We start from the raw sequence: 19,728 nt of genomic DNA on the forward strand, positions 1-19,728 counted from the left end.
CTAGGCGCCCCCCGCCTACGTCTCTGTTCCAGGACAGTCAACTCTGGTCTAGTGAGAAATTCCTCATGTGGATAGTTGGGCCTCAAGTTGCTGTACCTTCTCTTCCAGCAAGGCAACCAACTTGCACTTGCTGCAGGTGTACTTTTGGACATTCCTAGGCAGGAAGACTAACATGGCACAGGTGTTGCAGGTCACTGGCCCAACTCCCCCCCCCCCACACACACCATGTATCTTGATCCTACATACACCATGAGACAGCACTCCAGGCTCTGCTCCCAGAGACTGGAATAAGCTAAACAGAATAGCTGCTGGCTGCTAATGCCTCCGCCAACTCACTTGCATTCAGTTGATGGTCATAGGTTTTCTATAATACCAAATTGGTCACATGGTAAGTTTAACAGTAGATTAATAGCAAACCGGGTGGCACTGTGGATTAAACCACAGAGCCTAGAGCTTGCCGATCAGAAGGTCGGCGGTTCGAATCTCCGCGACGGGGTGAACTCCCATTGCTTGGTCCCAGCTCCTGCCAACCTAGCAGTTCAAAAGCACGTCAAAGTGCAAGTAGATAAATAGGTACTGCTACAGTGGGGAGGTAAACGGCATTTCCATGTGCTGCTCTGGTTTGCCAGAGGCGGCTTTGTCATGCTGGCCACATGACCTGGAAGCTGTATGCCGGCTCCCTCGGCCAATAACGTGAGATGAGCGCTGCAACCCCAGAGTCGGTCACGACTGGACCTAATGGTCAGGGGTCTCTTTACCCTTTACCTAATAGCAAACCAATTTGTTAGTTTTTCTCTTTTCTTCTCTTCTCTTTGGCAATCACTCGTAGCCGAGTAAAATTGTCTTCCGTAAACACGGTTTTAACAATGGGTCCATAAGTGACTGTGGAGGCCAATTCTGGATCCACATGTCCTTCCACAGTGGAGACATTGGTTTCCAGGCAGGAGTTGATCACGGTGTGGATTTGCCAAGCATGCCTTCCTCTTAGCACGTTTCTCCCTTGTGTCCTGAAGATTGAGTTTCTCCAAAGCCCATGACACCTTTGGTAAAGGCTGTTCTCCAATTGGAGTGCTCGCAGGCCAGTGTTTCCCAGTTGTCAGTGTTTATGCTACACTTTTAAAGATTTGCCTTGAGACAGTCTTTAAACCTCTTTTGTTGACCACCAGCATTACACTTTCTATTTTAAAGTTCGGAATAGAGTAGTTGCTTTGGAAGACATCCACACAACATGACCAGTCCAACGAAGTTGATGTTGAAGAATCATTGCTTCAACACTGGTGGTGATCTTTGCTTCTTCCAGTAGTACACTGATATTACGGTAGTTCGCCTGTCTTCCCAAGTGACGTGTAAAATTTTTCGTAGACAACATTGATGGAATCTTTCGAGGAGTTGGAGATGGCGTTTATAAGTGGTCTATGTTTCTGGTAGTACCTCTTTGAATACATGTTCTGACCTTGTAGAACAAATTTCAGGGAAGTCCTCCATTGCCTTGTAAGCCAAAGGTCACAGGGCAGAGCAATATTCCCTCAGCACTATTACCATCTGGCAGCACCCATCCAGAAATGATCAGAACCACTGTAAGCCCTCTAAGCCCAATGATGATATCCAGAAGGATACCATGACTGATGGTCTTGAAAGTCTCCAAAGGGTCTAGAAGAACTAACTCTTCTTCTCTTTGCCCTCTCCTTGCATCCATTCTATGGCATCAGTCATCCACCACAGCAGTCAAGGCCATTTCTCTTTCATACGTGGGCCTCAAGCTGATCAAAATGATCAGCAGCATGAAAAGTTTATGGTGTTACCAAGTCAAAACCCACACCAATACCTTGCTGAAGAATGGCTAGTCAGTGGCCAATGCCAGAAGATCTGAATTTAGCCTTTTTTTAAGGAATGGCTTCGCAAACACCATCTTAAAGCCCCCAAACCAAAGTCCAGACTTCCACTCTTGATTTTACTGATTTAACCAGACAAGATGGGCAGGGATCCAGCAAACAGGTAGCAGGGCTCCAAGAACAGTGCTAGATAGAATGTTGGTCCTGTCCACCTGTGACTCTTCTCATAACCATAGTGTCAAGGTCATCATGGGTGTGAGTGATTTTCTCTGGGAAATGCTTAGCAAAAGGGTCACAGTGACTCTTTGAAGGCTCCAGGTGGTACTCAGAAGACCCTTTACCACTTGCAAAAGCTGTGCTGGATAACACTTCCAGGTGACAAGATAGTAGAAACCCTTCACCACCATCACTGTATTGACATTATATAACTGGGCAAAATGTTGAAATCGTTCTCGCTGTGCACATCAACTTTACCAATACAACACACATTCCATCTTGAAATGAAGCATTTTCATTGAAACCTTAGGATACATTCACAGGGATATATTTGATGCTTCACCACCAGCTATATCTCTTTTCTCCATATCCCACTTTCTGTAGTCAGCATGCAAGATGAGGCCACAGACAGTGTTATTATACTGCACAGGGAGTTTTGAATACCCTTTTTTTGGTCAAAGCTCAGCATCCTGTCCTCACTTGCACAATAAGCATAGTGGTCCACAGACAGTTGTATAGAAAGAAGTGGATTGTTTAATGTTGATATACATTGTAGCAGCTTAGGCACGTGAATGTGAAAGTTCTGTAACCATCAAAATTATAATAAGTAAGTATGAAAATTACAGAAAATAGATTCCCTCAAATGGCAGTAGTAGCTACATTGCTCTGTATTGGTCAGAGCTCTTGTCTTATACAGGATAACTTAGTTCATGGATGTACAACCTCCAATTGTGAGTGCACAAACCTTGTGTCCAAGGAACAACTGACCTCTTAAAAGAGCAACTTACTGCTTAAAAGTAGTAGCTAAATATGCTGATGCACCCACGACCAGTGAGAGCATCTTCCTTTAGTGCCTCTTCCAGCAAAATTAAGCATGCAGACTGGAGGCACAGGGTGGAATTTGTTTTATTTGCCTACATAGACAAGGGTATTTTCCATAGCACAAATTAAGATTAGTGGCCTGCTGTTCTCAGAAGCTCAGAACTGAAAATATTGCTGAGGTTTAGCAATTACTTTACATAAATATATTGTTTTCTGCAGAGAGTCTCCCCTTGAGTGAAATTGCAGAGCATTTGGACAAGGACACTTTAAAGAGGCTGAAGAATGAATATGGAGGCCTCCAGACCTTACTTAGAAACAATCATCAAGTGTTTGAAGGTAAGGACAAGGTTTGTTCAGCGATAGGTAGTCTCTTATATGTTGGTTTAAGTATGTGGAAGATGAATGATCTTAGTCTAAGGACTGCTTCGCCTCTGTAACAAGCATGTTGAGTATTGGATTCAAACAAGAGCAACGGTGTAGCTGGGGGGCAGGGGACACTGGGTGCCACACCATGGGGGGGGTGGCACTTGCTGCCCCCGAGCCGTGCATCTTTTCTGGGAGTGACACGGTGGCTTGGGCACCTGTAGGCTCCATGCTACTCAAAAAAGTAACGCAGGGCGCCGGAGTGGAATGGGGCTCGGGCACTGGGATTCTGGCAGAGTGTAGGCTTCCTAGGAGTCCTGAAGCTGTAAACTTGGTATTGGTTCCACATCATATCTGCTCCTCTCCAGCCATGGCTTAATAATAATAATAATAATTTTATTATTTATACCCCACCCATCTGGCTGGGTTTCCCCAGCCACTCTGGGCGGCTCCCAACAGAATATTAAAAACACGATAAAACATCAAACATTAAAAACGTCCCTAAACAGGGCTGCCTTCAGATGTCTTCTAAAAGTCAGATAGTTGTTTATTTCCTTGACATCTGATGGGGGGCCGTTCCATAGGGCTGGCGCCACCACCAAGAAGGCCCTCTGCCTGTAACTTGGCTTCTCGCAGTGAGGGAACTGCCAGAAAGCCCTTGGAGCTGGACCTCAGTGTCCTGGCAGAACGATGGAGGTGGAGAAGCTCCTTCAGGTATACTGGGCCGAAGCCGTTTAGGGCTTTAAAGGTCATAGAACCAAAAGACAAAACCAAAAACAAAAAAGACAAAAGAAGGCTTAAGAAAAAGAAGGCCAAAAAGATAAGAAAAATAAGAAAAAAGGCGAAAAAGAGAGGAAAATTGGAATTAGGATGTATTTACAGTGATGTGGTTAATGGAAAATAATAAAAATTATTTGAAAAAAAATAAAATAAATAAAGGTCAGCACCAACACTTTGTTGTTGATAATTCTTCCTTCACAAGCTCATGGGAGAGGATTGTGGATCATGGCAGGAATGAAGTAAATCTACCGTGGAAACTTAGCTCAACAGATACAGGCAGGCTGCAGTAATTTAGTCAAGATAGAACTTGAGAAGATAAGTCTTTATGGTGCAGGATGGGTGTTCTTTGTGAAGATAATATGCTTTTTCAGTGCTGAAGCCTAGCAGAAAATATTTTTATAATTTGATGCATCAGTATGTAGGTAGTATCAAATTTGCCTTTTTTTATTTAACTCTGTACTTCATTAAGTATTTGTTTACTTTCCCTCCAAGGCATCTCACAAATTAGCTAGAAAATATATAGTAAAAAATTTTTTAGGGTGCATTGTATTCTCTCTCTTTTTTATTTTAAAAAAACAGTGTTTAGAAAAGTAAAGTCTTTTTAGTAGCAATTAACATTTGCTGATAATGCAGGAGAGTATTATATTTACAATAATTCCTCAATAGATTAGAGGAGCCAGTCGGTCACTCATCCTGAGAGATAGCAACTCCCAGTTTAGTTCTGTTTTCTGACTGGAAAGGCCAAGTGTTCCAGGATTCCCCCCTGCCTCCTCCCTCTTAATGTGGAATAACAGAATTACCAGCTCACTGGAACATACCCTTTATATACCTTATACTTTCTTATGTGTGGGCTGAAACTGGGTAATGGTGAATTAAGAGCACTGCAAGCACCACAGTGACATAAGGATAGACTCTCCGGGATTTCAAACAGGCATTTTTCCAGCCCTACCTGGAGATAAAAGGGATTGAACTTGTGGCCTTTTGGCATGCAAAACATTCTGTACCACTGAGCATTTTACATTAAGTTAAGGGAAGTTTTCCCCAGCTCCCTTTTGAAAAAACAAACCAAAAGCTGAGCATTTGAATTCAGCTTGAGATGCATTACAGAAATTGAGTTCATGTTGAAGGCACAAGTTCTTTGATTTTATTTTATTTTTCTTATTTTCCCCGATCTTTTATTAGCAGATTGTTGCTACTTGTAACCCATTTGAGTTCTTCTACCCTGTTTCTCATATTTTAAGACATACCCATAAAATAAGCCATAGCAGGATTTTTAAGCATTCAAGGAATATAAGCCATACCCCGAAAATAAGACATAGTGATAGGCGCAGCAGCAATGCCGGCTGCGGCAGGAGGAGGAGGAAAAAAATAAGACATCCCTTGAAAATAAGCCATAGTGTGTTTTTTTGAGGAAAAAATAAATATAAGACATGTCTTATAATATGAGAAACACGGTATACTGTATTACCGTTCACATATTTGCAGATGTAATGTCGTTTTTCCCATCCAAATATATATTTAGATTTTACACACCGGCCTCATTCACGTGTCTTGCCAAGCCAAATGATGCCAGTTTTTGCTTCTCTCCCAGCTAAGCGCTAAGGGTTGTGGCACCTCAGAGACTAGCAAATCTCACACGCATATTTGTCGTGTTTAAATTTACTCACCCAAATTTCTTGTGGCTCTTATTCAGGCACTAAGTCTTGTAACCCTTTGTGTTTCTCTCTCCTTTCCCTCCCCCACCCTGTAATTTCAGTTCTAAATGGGAACGTTCATATTCGTGATTGGAGAGAATGGAAGCCGCCAAGGAAAAACAAGCCAGGCAAGCAGGTTAAGCAAAGACTTCCTTCTCAAGCATTGAAAACACGCCTGTGTTGGTTTCACCTTCACCATCCTCAGGGCTGCCCCTTGTCTTCTGAACTCTGTTGTTATGCTCACGGCAGCGAGGAGTTGAAGCCGTCTCTGAAAACAGTGACAAAAGATAAAGGATTTGGGAGTTAAACTTATGCTACTTGGATGGATTTCTGATTGAATTTCATGTACATTGATTGTACAGTGGTGACATTTATGTTTTGTTCCACTTTATGCCTGCTCTTCTCTGAGAATGCCCTGTGGTAAGAGAATAAAGGTTTTTTTAATCCTATCTTGGAGGGATCCATGGTTGGATGGTCAGTGGGCTTTCCTAACAATATGAAAGTCCATTTGTCTGTTGAATTTCAACCTTGATAATCTTCTGAATTCTCTGAATAACTAAGAGGTTATAGTCTATGCAGGCACGTCCAACAGGTAGATCGTGATCTATTGGTAGATCATGGGGTGTTCCTGGTAGATCTCTGGCCACTCAGTGATCTACTCTCCCCCCCCCCCAAAAAAAGCTCTACAACTTGGGCTTTCCAGAAAAGCTCAGCAACTTTTGCTTCCTAGCAAAAAAGTGGGCTATCAGATTAAGTTCCACTATTGGACTAGGGATTCAGGACCCTCAACTGTTTCATATAATCAACTTTTGATTATGTTCTGTGTATATCGCAATGCTCATTCAGTTCCATTCATTCATATATTCAGTTCCATTCATTCATTTGCTCCCTAAAAAAAAGCTCAACCACCTTGGCTTCCCCAAAAAAGCTCAACAACTTTGATCCATCCAACGACAATGGGTAGATCACTACCAGTTTTTTTACACTGTGAGTAGATCACAGTCTAATGGGAGTTGGACATCCCTGTTTCAATCATATCTCAGAACAACTTTGAGCCAAATCTGCCTCTGAAATTACATATCTGATGGGAAAATGTCACTGTATGACTTTGCGATGACAGTTGTTTTTGTGCTGTCACAAACACATCCAGGAATATATCTTTTTACATGTTTGATGTAATGCGAAGAACACAGAATTAATCATTTTTGTTTCTGTGAAAGAGGAAGGGGAGAAGAGTTTTGTTATATAAGCTCTGAAAACGTGTCAATGCTAGGGAGGCGCAGATCTGAGCTTCCCTGAGCTATGTCCTGTAATTTTCTTTTGGACATACGCACCCCTTTGTTATCCTGCCCTGATTTCCACTTAAGCAAGGTGAGCCGACCTGTTTTGGGCAGAGGACCACATTCACCCATGACACACCTACCCACTGGGTTTGCACATTAAGGTAGCTGAGGGGTGGGGAACCTTTTCAATAAACTTGACAAAATGGGGAAAGTAGGGTGTGTTTCTACAACAAACAAATGCTGATAAACTGAAGCTTCATTCAGGTAACTCTACTTTGTGTGGGGGGTGGGGTGGGGGTAGATTCTAGCCTGTTCTGCTTGGCATTAAAGATAAAGGTAAAGGGGCCCCTTACCATCAGGTCCACTCGTGTCCGACTCTGGGGTTGCGGCGCTCATCTCGCTCTATAGGCTGAGGGAGCCAGCGTTTGTGCACAGACAGCTTCCAGGTCATGTGGCCAGCATGACAAAACCGCTTCTGGTGAACCAGAGCAGCGCACGGAAACGCCGTTTACCTTCCCGCTTGGAGAGGTAACTATTTATCTACTTGCACTTTGACGTGCTTTTGAACTGCTAGGTTGGCAGGAGCTGGGACTGAGCAACGGGAGCTCACCCCGTCGCGGGGATTCGAACCGCCGACCTTCTGATCAGCAAGCCCTAGACTCTGTGGTTTAACCCACAGTGCCACCTGTGTCCCTCTGCTTGGCATTACTTTTCCCGAAAGATCACATTCAGAACTTGAGCAGTTTCCCTTTTGGCAGTTCTAACTTCCCAGAAAGGGGCATGAGCAAAAAATGCTGAGGGGGGGCAATATTTAACTTCCTGTGACTCTTGGAGATTATCTGGTCCCAGAAAAGGAGCTCCCCCACAGCTCTCTGACTGACTGACTGACTGACTGACTTCTTGTGTGGAGAAAGGAAAGAGGCTGATTGGAGGCTAGAGCTCTGAAGAGAGAAAAGGGGGCAAGCCTGTGCCATTTCCCCTAAACAGCTCCAGAGGCTCAATGGCCTGCTGCTGTCACCTGGACGCAGAACAATTGGATGCTGCAGAAACCGAATGTGTCAAAACTTAGTAAAAAGAGCCTTAGAATGGGCATGAGAGAAATGTGCACCAAGAGGTCGTAACCTCCTCCCCAATAAAACCATGCCATTTGAGGATGTTCCAGGAGAGGGAAAAGCCACCTTTGTTCCCTTCTACATTCCAGGACCCCTTCCGCCCCGCCCCCCTGCTAAATAGCAATGAAGTCCTCTAGTTTGGGGCTGGTATCCTTAAACAAGGTCGCCAGAACATAGCTTCTGTTCCAGGTTGGCTTGGCTGGAACAGGTGCGCTGTTGTGTTCTGTCTTCCCCACTTGGAGGTACGACTTGAGCGCTAAACGAAGAGTTGGGGGAGGCTGGCCGAAAGATGCATTGACCCACGTGCTAGTCGGGGGTGAGGTGGGGGGCAGGGGCTGGCTTTGAAGAATCGGTTCACTAGCAGCTGCAGCAGCAAACGTGCTGCTGGGGTCTTGCTCGCTCAGGGAGGAGGAGGAGGAGGGGGCCGTCCCTGGAGCGGCCAGATCTGGCAGGATGTGAGCGCCTGGCGGAGAAAGGAGCCCCCCCACCCCCAGCTTCCTCCCTATTCCCCTTCCCAGCCCGAGGCTCCTATAAATCTGTTTTTCCACCCAGGAATACCAGCCGCTGTAACCCGATCCCCGCGCCGTATTTCCCATAATACGCGGGCGCGCCCTTGCAGCGCGCTCCGTCCCTTCGCGGCTGGCGAGAGAGCAGCGCGCGCGTGTAGCTCCATCGACGTGGAGGAGCCGCTGGCCGGTGCTGCCACATCACGGCGACGGCCACGCACAAAGGGCCCCGGCATGTGGCTCCCTCTGCTCGTGGGCGCCCTCGTGGGCGCTCTGCACCCCGCCGCCCCCGCCTGCCAGCCGGCCCAGGGGGCTCAAGGTAAGGCGATCAGCCACAAAGCGGCGCTTCGGGAGAAGGGGAGCTGGGGGGGGGGGCTCAGCCCCCGGGGGTGCTTTTGCCATTGAAGCGCCAGCTCAGGGGCTTCCTCCTGCAGAGCATAGCAGGATCGCACCGTCCCTGCAGCGGCTTAAGCCTCGGAGGATGCGGAGAGACGTGACATTTCCTCTTTCCAGGAACAGTTTGGCCAGACTCACTGTAATCAAAGGGGACGGTCCCTCGCCTGTGATTTTGTGCGCGCGCTTTTGGTCTCCTGTGCACTTAACTTTGAGCGTGACCCCCTTCAAGTCTGAAAGAAATAAGGAGCAAAGGGTTCCTTAAAACCAATAAGTTTCATTCCCCGGTTCCTCTGTCTGCTGCGCGCTCCATCGGGCCCTGGGAAGCCATAAGGGGGACTTTAGCTCCTGGTTGGAAGAAGAAGAAAGAGGGAGCTTTTTTGGGGGGGGGGGGGTCCTGCTCATCTCCTACTGGCTGCCTTCAAGAACCAGGTTTTCAGAACCAGATTGGCAAATTCTGTAAGATCATTCTTTTTTCTTCCTGTATGATACTCATCTCCATTCTTTCTGTTTATTATTATAAATATTCGGAAGCATTTGTGGCGGCTCAAAAAGTTTTGGGGGAGGGAAAGGATTTCGTTCATTGTACCCAGTTCCACAATCTGCCCCTGGAACTCAGCCAGGGAACTGTTCCCAGCCCTTGACATTTAATGCTGGTAGGCCTGGGCCAGCAATTCGGGCAGCAGGGTCCCTCGTGGCATATTTTTGTGGCATCCCATGGGTCTTTCAGAGCCAGTGAACCTGCTGCAACCCTGAACTGGCCTCCTTGGGCAATCTGAGCCATTGGGGAGGGTTGGCTTCCTAGCAAGAGTCAGGAGAGGAGCTTGATGCTAGGATGGGCATCTTATCAAGCATCAAGCTCTGTAAACCAGCACCTTGACTTGGAGCCAACAATTGACTGGAGCTGGTGAAGATGGCAAAACAAGATTGCTCAGATTCAGTTAACAGTCTTTTAGCCATCATATAACTAAGTGGAGTTTCTTCACTGTTTTCAAAGGCAGCTCTATGCCTACTGTATCTGGCATGGCAGTCTAACCCCTGCTCACAGTGGCCACTTGTCCCTCTAGGGCAGGGCTGGGCTGGTCCATCCATAAGGCAAGGCGAGGTGACCACTTCAGGTGGCAGGACTCACGGGGGCAGCAAATCAGACTCCCACTGCTGCCAGCACAGTGGTAGTAATGACTACAGCACATTCATTGGAGGTCAGATCTACCTCCCTCCTCGGCAGCCCCGCCCTCCCAAATGCTGCCTCTACAGCGGCCTCTTGGGGAAACAGGAGGTGCTGTTGGTCTCCTACCCCTAGGGAGAAAATGACGGGGGCTGTCTGCTGGGTTTTCCTGGGCTCTGCGTCCATCCAGCATGATTCAGAGTAGGCCCCTTCTCTGCCCGCGCCCCCGATGGCGTTTGACTGCTGACTGGGAGCGGCCACCAAGACCACATAACACCGGTCTTGAAAGATCTATATTGGCTCCCAGTACATTTCCAAGCACAATTCAAAGTGTTGGTGCTGACCTTTAAAGCCCTAAATGGCCTCGGTCCAGTATACCTGAAGGAGCGTCTCCACCTCCATCATTCTGCCCGGACACTGAGGTCCAGCACCGAGGGCCTTCTGGCAGTTCCCTCGTTGCGAAAAGCCAAGTTGCAGGGAACTAGGCAGAGGGCCTTCTCGGTGGTGGCGCCTGCCCTGTGGAACGCCCTCCCAACAGATGTCAAAGAGGAAAACAACTACCAGACTTTTAGAAGACATCTGAAGGCAGCCCTGTTCAGGGAGGCTTTTAATGTTTAATAGATTATTGTGATTTATTTTTCTGTTGGAAGCCGCCCAGAGTGACTGGGGAAACCCAGCCAGATGGGCGGGGTATAATAATAATTTATTATTATTATTATTATTATTATTATTATTATTGATTCCCACAACTGTTGGATAAGTTTGATTTGATCCCCCATCCTGTTCCCGATGTAGACCTTTACTCCTCCCCCATGTTCCTGATGTAAATCTTCACTCACCCCTTCTTCTCTTGTGGTTCTCCTCAGGCGCCAAAATGTCTCAGGCTAGCCTTGTTTCTGCAAGGTGAGCCTGACATGAAACAGGACCTACCCTGATGACCTTGTGGAATGGGCAGGTTCCTAAAGTAGGAGATGGTTCTAGTCCTAAGTCACCAGCACTTTCAAGTGGGCCTACAGACTGACTAGCAGGTCATGAAGATCTTAGCAAAGAAGTCACATGTTCCTAGTATCTCGAATCAGCAAAAAGTTTCTGGACACTCTTCAAAGGTAGCTCCAAATGAAGAGCATTCTAGTACTCTTTGATGTGACTCAGTTATGTGTGACCATGGTCAAATCTGCCTTCTTTACAAATTACTGAAGCTGGTGCACCAGTCTCAGCTGGGCAAAGGCAGTCCTTGCCACAGCAGCTCCCTGAGCATTCAGGAGTAAACCTGGGTCCAGGAACGCTACCTAGCTGCACACCTGATTCTTCAAGAGAGGAGTGCAGCTCTACAGCGGCAGAGCAAGCCAAAGCAAATTGCACCTGCATTGACAGATCTAGAGGTCCTACTAAGCAAGAGCATTTGTCTAGATGAATTTTCTCTCTCTCACTTATGCACTGACACAAGGAGGATAAAGGTAAAGGACCCCTGACAGTTAAGTCCAGTCTCTGGGGTTGCAGTGCTCATCTCGCTTTACTGGCCGAGGGAGCCGGTGTTTGTCCGCAGACCGTTTTTCCGGGTCATGTGGCCAGCATGACTAAGCCGCTTCTTGCGGAACCAGAGCAGTGCACAGAAACGGCATTTACCTTCTTGCCGGAGTGGTACCTATTTATCTACTTGCACTTCGTTTGTTTTTTTGTTTGAAAATATAAACTTTATTTCAATTAAAAACACATACAAAACAAACAAAACACAAAAGAAACACAAAACATACATTCATCAAATAATATCAAACTAAATCAAATCATAATAAATCAAATTGAAATCATACTCAAATCATATTTAAATCATATATAAAAGAAAATAATAAGTCATTCATTCTAAATTATATTCTTAACATCATTCAACAAAGACAAAGAAGAGAAAAGAAAAAGAAAAATCCCAATCCTTAGATTTATGAAAAGTTGAAGCAAAGCATAAAATAGAATTAAGCATCTTTTTTTAATATAGGGGTGGGGGAAAGGGATAGAGGGTTTAAGATATCTACTTGCACTTTGACGTGCTTTCAAACTGCTAGGTTTGCAGGAGCTGGGACCGAGCAACGGGAGCTCACCCCGTCACGGGGGTTCAAACCGCCAACCTTCCAATCGGCAAGCCCAAGAGGCTCAGTGGTTTAGACCACAGCGCCACCTGCGTCCCACAGCGCCCCCCGCGTCCCACAAGGAGGATAAACATCACCAAAAAGAGGAAACAAATTTGCATAAAACATATATGCTAATGTATATATATGGGTGCAAATTTCAAAATTAAAAACTGGAATTTAAATTTTGGTGGTACCTCCATCCCTTAAGACAAAAGACCTGCACACTTATCCATAGCACCCTCACTTTATTCATAGCTGTTTCCATATATCTCTGTAAATTGAGTTGCTGTTTTAAGGCCCAGGAACAACCTGCCCAGAGTTGGCTAACCCACCCATGAGGCAACGTGAGGTGGGCTCTTCAGACAGCAGATGTGGGTCTGAGGAGTGTGGGCTTGCCTCCTGCTGCCTCCTCTTCTGCTGTGAGTGCACTCCACCACGGCTGTAGGCACACACACACACGCACACACACACCCCGCTTCCGCCTCTGCCACAGGTATGACATGCCACTGCTGCTGGTGGCGGCGGCATGGCACAGCTATGGAGGAGACAGTGGTTGTGCTATGGCATGCTTGCATTGGAGGAAGAGGAGGAGGCAGGGTGCCCTAAGCAAAATCAAGGGGCAGGATGTCCCTGGCCAGCCCTGCTTCCCCCCCATTACATGTGGGTCATCTGGCTACCTGGGGCTGCTACTGCCAGAGAGAAGAGGGTGGCAGCCGTGGCCAGAGCTCTCCACAACTGACTTGTGGTAGCCAAGGAATTGGCCCCAGTTGTAGCTTGCAGGAGAGGTTAGAAGAACCCCTATCTTTACTTCCAAGCGCTGGGTCAGCTCAGCGGCAGACACAGCTCCAGTCATGTTGCCAGGCAGGCATGGTGAGGCCCCATCAGGGGAAAAGGAGAGGAAGTTGGGAAACCTGCCTCCTTTTCTTTGTTTATTTTTCCTTTCTATCCAACTGTAGGACTTACCATTGTGCATTATGTCCTTCCATCATTTCTATTTTTAAAATATATATATATATATTTTTATTGGATTTTTGTATAAGCAAGCTTATCGGAAAAAAACCAAAAGAGAAATCTGGATCACAAACACAGGATATTGCATTCAGGTCAATAGTGCATATGTAAAGGGTACGTACATGAAAGTTACTAACAACAACAACAACAACAACAACAACAACAACAACAACAACAACAACAACATTGTCAGTCCTTTTCTAAGGATCACATGTTCCATATGTCCAGGAAAGCAGCAGGTAACATTTGATGCAACTGATAGGTATTTGCATAAAAGATGGATCCCTCCCCTACAGAATGAAAAGAGACCAGTTTCACAGTGCCATTAATAGCCCTAAATGCCAAGTTATCTTTTCTAGCAAAGCAAAGTTCCAAACATTATTCAGTCATGAGGAAATACAGAGGCCAGACAATGTTTTCTATTTTTGGATAATTGAAAGCCTTGCAGAATTAAAAGTTTTTTGGATTTCATGTCATTATTACTACCTTCAAACAAAGACAAAAGGGAAAGCTGTGGGGCAAACTGAATAAATTCAATTTCTTTGAAAACTGCCAACCAAAATGATTGAACCAGGGGGCACTCCCACCAAAGGTGGAGGTATGTACCCCACATCCTGCAATGTCTTTAGCAATCTGGGCTATGCTACAAGTCATATTGGAAAGTTAGATTGGTTAAGTTTTAGAGAAAGTTTCCTTCCATGTGCAGAGATAATTTCTGTTGGTCGACTTGTCATCCATCCATCATTCCTTACAGGGTAAATTCCAGAAATATAAATCTGGAGAAACTATTTATTTAGCTATGCTGCATTGGAATGTTCATCCCGTTTTTTTAATGTGTGCAGTGGCCACAAGATCTGCCTTGTATCTGCTGTGTTTTGGTACGGCTCCACCCGTTTTGAATCTGTGCTGTGTCATTTTGATTCAGTGTTTGGGTCCAACTCTGATACTGTATGTTAAATTTGAGGCTGTTTCACTCCCATTGACTATAATGGGAGATATAAAACTTGCTATTAACCCCCCGCCCCTTTCACATAAGTGTCACGGTCCGGTCGGCGGGCGGTTGAAGCCCTGGCTGAGGACGTCAGGACCAGAGGCAAGATGGTGGTGTAGAAGCAGGAACAGGTGCAGGGCTGAGGGTCCAGCAGCAGGCAGTCGCAGGGTCAAGGAGCAAGGCAGAGGCGAAGGTCTGAGAGTCAAGGAGCAAGGCGTCGGCAAGGCGAAGGTCCAAGGGTCGAGGAGCAAGGTGTCAGTAGGCGAAGGTCCAAGGGTTGAGGATCAAGGCGTCGGCAAGGCAAGGGTCCAAGGAGCAAGGAGCAAGGCGTCGGCAAGGCAAGGGTCCACGGAGCAAGAATCAAGGCGTCGGCAAGGCAAGGGTCTAAGGAGCAAGGATCAAGAGGCCAGATGCAACCAGGCAGGGATAGCGTTGCTGTGGCAAAGAGCTGAAGGGAAATGCTGAGCTTTTATCCCTTCCAGCTCCTGCCACCAGGTGCAGTGAGGTATCAAGTGGCCTCACCTTAGTGACCACTCCTTGCCTCTCCAGCACAAGCTGAGGTCTTCACCTGAGTGGCCACTCCTTGCTTCTCCAGCACAAGCTGAGGCAGGCCCCAGTCCTGCAAAGCACTACAGGCCCCAGAGCCTGACTCCTGCCCATACTCCTGACAATAAGTGAATGAAATTTGCAGGCATAGGAAAGGCTTAAACCTGCCTGATTTTTAGCAGATCCATTCAGGTTTTTTTGTGTGTAGGGAATCTTTAGGGCAGTATCCAAGTGAACAGTTATGCTTGTGCAATAACGTTTAGCTATGCAATGTAACTTCCCCACTCCCTGCACTTCCCCCACAAAAAAATCTGCTCCAGAAGGTTGGAGGAACCCCCAGACCAAATTTGGCACAAGAAGAGGACAGGGAAGATACATGGTGCAGCTAAATGTTGTTGCACTAGCATAGCTGCTTAGTTGGATACTGCCCAAAGTCCCTACTTTTTTCTAAATTAGATGCAAACCAAAGACAATTTAAAACTGAAGACAAGGTCCCCTCTTCTGAGGGGATGAAGACTGCCAGATTTCAGGGGGGGGGGGAGACACAGCAGTTCTTCTACAAGCTCACACTTTTGTTTTCCCACCCTAAATTGGCAATCAAATTCTCTCCCTCAGTTTGTTATGGGCAAAATCAGTTTGAAAACTGGGGAGACGAAGGTGGCAATCCTGGGTAAGAAACTCAACAAAGTTCATACAAAAGGTCCAGGGGCTTTTTTGCTAGGTGATTTTCTCATATATGCAACTATATATCTGTGGAACTATATATCTGTGGAAATAAAAAAAATGGGGAAATCATGCTTTTCAGTCCTTTCTGAAAGTACCCTTTGTGAAGAAGAGAAAGAGAAAGAAATGATTTTTAATTGTTTGGTAGGAGGAAGAATGATTGGGAAGGAAGGAAGGAAGGAAGGAAGCTATCCCAATAGTCGACTCTAGCTGCTTTCTTTTCATAGCCAAATGGATTGTGTACAAGAATGACAGCCCAACTGAAGAACAACTGTTTATTTACTTCAACATCTCTTCCCGCAAACACTGTGATTGCAGTGCACTGGGGAAATAATTAAACGTCTGTTGAAATGTAAGATCCCTTCTACCTCTCCACCCCCACTAGAGTTCTGGGTGTTTCCCCATTCAGTCTGGTTTCATTTCTAAGAAAAGAAAAGGCAAAGCCGGGGGGGGGGGAGGCTACACATCTAACTTCTTTGAGGGGAAACAAGGCCACAGAGGCCGGGACTGAAGTTTAGCATTCACCTTGAGAAGCCTTGTTAATTCCATTTGGTCACATGAAAACCTGCCCAGAATCACTCCAATTTGCCTTGTTATTTGGGGCACACTTAGAGCAAATCTCTAGCAAGGCAAGGCAAGGCAAAGGACTCCTGGACTGCTAAGTCCAGTCAAAGGCGACTATGGGGTGCGGTGCTCATCTCGCTTTTCAGGCCAAGAGAGCCAGCATTTGTCCACAGACAGCTTTCCAGGTCATGTGGCCAGCATGACTAAACCACTTCTGGCGCAACTGGACACTGTGACGGAAGCCAGAGCACAAGGAAACACTGTTTACCTTCCCGCCACAGTGGTACCTATTTATCTACTTGCACTGGTGTACTTTCCAACTGATAGGTTGGCAGGAGCTGGGACAAAGCAACGGGAGCTCACCTCACCACACAGATTTGAACCCCTGACCTTCCGAAAGGCAACCCCATGAGGCTTAGACCCTTACCCATAGTATGCATCACTCACGGAGTCCTGCACCAAGCAAGGCCACAATTTCACACTAAAACCCCATATTGAGATAACATACTCAGGAGGGCAAAAGCCAGTGGCCATGCAAAGTGCAACATGACTTGCAGAACAGCAGGCAGGGAGGCGAGCAAGCAGCAGAGGAACAGCCAGGACCATCCTGCTCCGCTGACACTGCACCTCTCACCCACCCTGCCATTTAGCCCACAGCAGCCAGTTCTGGAGGCTGAGGCTGAGGGAAGGCAGCAGAGCCTTGGTCTGCCCCACCTGTTATGGGCAGAGCTGTAAGGGGAGGGGTTTGGGTTGGGCAGATTGTGTGGGCAAAGGAGCAGCCAAGGTTGGTGAGGAGCAAACAGAAGCAGGTGGGGTGGAAAGGGGGAGGCCCTATCAGTGCAGAGAGCCCTTTGCTGTGACCTTTCCTGTGGCTCCTCTGCTGGCCACAGGAGAAAGACTTTTTTTTCTTCCACAAACACCCCACTGCTGTAGCCACCAACACCTAATTGATTGAGTTTACTTTAACACCACTTTCTCACAATGAGCTGTGCCCAAATCGACTTAACAGCAAACATTCAAAGCATCAAAATACAGAACACAGGAAATACAAATGTACAAAATACAGACCATGTCAGTAAATTAAAACGTGACAAATATCAACAACTTGGCCAAAAAAGAATAAATTCAATATATATTCATAAGGGCACAATCTTGGCTTAAGTACCGTACATAAATACAAAGCAAAATGACAGTTATACGCCAATAAATTCTCTGGTAATGTACTCCAAGGAGCCTGGCTTACAAACCATGGGGGAGAGCATTTCCAAAAGGTGGTGCTTTGTCCTGGATCTTAGGCAAGTCAATCGAAAAATTGTGTTTTTATCATTTTTGTAAAGAAAAGCTCAACTACAATTTTGGTGGTTTCCTAAAAAAGAAGCTCAACAATGTTGCAGTCTTCCTAAAAACCTCAACAATTTTCTGGGGTGTGCTGGTTTTTGCTTGGCAACCCTACTGGAACTACCAACTGCTGGTGCAGGTCTTATTGCGCTTTGAATTATCTGGGCATGGCTTTGGCATCTGTGAAAGATGGGTCAGGGTTTGGGTGATCTGTAAGGAGAAGGAATTGGGGCATGGGTAGCCGGGGGGGGCAGCTGCCCCCCTAGATCAAATAAAGCAATAGAAATACTTAACTAACTGACCAATCACGTTGGTTCTGTCCCCTCTAACCAAAGTCCTCTCCCCCACCCACAAAGTCCTGCCTGCCCCTAACAAAAACCCTGGCAACCTCCATGGATCGGGGAAGGTTTTTTTTGTGGTGTTGGTAAGCAATGTGAGCACAGCCTCTTGCAGTTTTGTAAATTGCAGGCTGCAAAGGCTCCTTTAAAGATCTATGTCAGGGGTCCCCAAACTAAGGCCCGGGGGCCGAACGCGGCCCAATGGTCTTCTAAATCCAGCTCACGACGGACGGTCCGGGAATCAGCATGTTTTTACATGAGTAGAATGTGTCCTTTTATTTCAAATTCATCTCTGGGTTATTTGTGGGGCATAGGAATTCGTTCATATTCCCCCCCCCCCAATATAGTATGACCCCCCACAAGGTCTGAGGGACAGTGGACCGGCCCTCTGCTGAAAAAGTTTGATGCTTATGTCTATGATATGCATAGCTGCCAAGTTATCCCTTTTTAAAAGGGATTTTCCCTTATGCTGAATAGGCTTCCTCGCGAGAAAAGGGAAAACTTGGCAGCTATGATGATATGTTTTCTGGTTCATCAATCTACTTTCCCTCTCCTTCCCTGGTCTTTCTATGCATCAAGCACTAATAATGAGATCCGAGAATGAGTTTTGGAAATGTTTTAACTCTCTCTGCTGCTGTCTGTATTGCCACCTAGTGACTAAAGTGCAGATTTAACCTACAATATTGAATCTTTAATACGGTATGTAAAGTTATACGAACTTATGATGAGGGTTCTTCCTGAGCTAGTTACAGACCATAAGTTGTTCCTGCATTTTCAGGGACATTCAGATTTTGCATCCAATCACTGAACTCATAAAAAAAAAAGTACTGGGTCTTCTTAATAATTTTGGGTTTTTTAAAGGTGCTCTCGCCCACTTGGAGATTCAAGCTCTCCCCCTGCCACCTACCGTAGGGGCAGCCAGACAAACCAGGAGACTTCGGATCAGTCCTGGGGGTCTGGCAACCCTTTATTAGCCCAAGCTGGCAAAACCAGGTTAGGGAAGGTTGGGCTATGATAGCAGAATGAAAATAGTGTTTTCAGAGCCAGGCAAGGAAGCTACTGAAGGAGATTGCAAATGAGACTTGATTTGCTGGACTTGGGACTGTTTTTTTGTTGGATTTATCTACGTCATCTTTTGGAATAGAGAGATGTAGATCTGGATTTCATACATTGTACAGCCTTGTACTTCATGTTCCATTTAGGTGGCACACAGATACTGCAGTAACGGTAATTCCTAATAGTAATAGTAGTAAAAGAAGAATTCTTTGTGTGTTGTTCAAAGCACTTTGCATGTATTATTATTATTATTATTGCCATATTGAGGATGGGGACAGAGATAATAGTGGCTTAAGGGAACAGTACCTTGTGACCAAACAGTGAACTTGGAATTTAGGTGAGATTTGAATCACAAGCTTCTCAATTCATATTTTAGCTGAGAAGTGGTGTGCCATATAGAGTGGCTAAACTTGCTAGCTAGGAAGGCAGCAGTCCAAGTCCTAGCTCAGCCATGAACTCTCTATAGCCATTTCACTCCACTTCTGTATTCTTACTGGAGCATAAGATAAGTGCAAATATATATATATATATATATATATATATATATATATATATATATATATACATACACACATATACACTAGTGTCATTGAGCCCGTTAAATAAACGGGCGCTAGAACATATGTGAGAGGAGCGCCGGGGCCGCGGCCTTCCCTCCCTCTCTGCGCTCGGCCGCGGGGCGCGCCAGGAACGCAAGTAAACAAACTCGCTCTCCTGTCGTGCCCCGCGGCCGAGCGCAGAGAGGGAGGGAAGGCCGCGGCCCCAGCGCTCCTCTCACGGGCCAGGTAGGATTGTGAGGAGGAGGAGGCGGACCAAGATGGAGCTCCCGCTACGAAAAAGCCAGGATTTCGAGGGGTCTGTCGGTGGGA

The 19,728-nt window shown here is 46.1% G+C and overlaps 2 protein-coding genes across 2 annotated transcripts in view; both read left to right on the forward strand.

Moving 5' to 3' along the window:
* Positions 1-6,156, forward strand: part of TRMT44 (tRNA methyltransferase 44 homolog) — a 28,665-nt gene extending 22,509 nt beyond the window's left edge. The window contains exons 10-11 of the mRNA XM_088657652.1: positions 3,090-3,206; positions 5,770-6,156. Coding sequence (XP_088513778.1) covers positions 3,090-3,206; positions 5,770-6,014 — 362 coding nt within the window. The 3' untranslated portion in view covers positions 6,015-6,156. The remainder of the gene's footprint in view (positions 1-3,089; positions 3,207-5,769) is intronic.
* A 2,436-nt stretch (positions 6,157-8,592) lies between these two features.
* Positions 8,593-19,728, forward strand: part of CPZ (carboxypeptidase Z) — a 42,063-nt gene continuing 30,927 nt past the window's right edge. Inside the window, exon 1 of the mRNA XM_088657660.1 lies at positions 8,593-8,927. Within this exon, the coding sequence (XP_088513786.1) occupies positions 8,843-8,927 (85 nt within the window). The 5' untranslated portion in view covers positions 8,593-8,842. The remainder of the gene's footprint in view (positions 8,928-19,728) is intronic.

This window comes from Zootoca vivipara, chromosome Z1 (assembly GCF_965207765.1).
Source record: "Zootoca vivipara chromosome Z1, rZooViv2.hap1.1, whole genome shotgun sequence".
In the NCBI taxonomy this organism is placed as follows: Eukaryota; Metazoa; Chordata; class Lepidosauria; order Squamata; family Lacertidae; genus Zootoca; species Zootoca vivipara.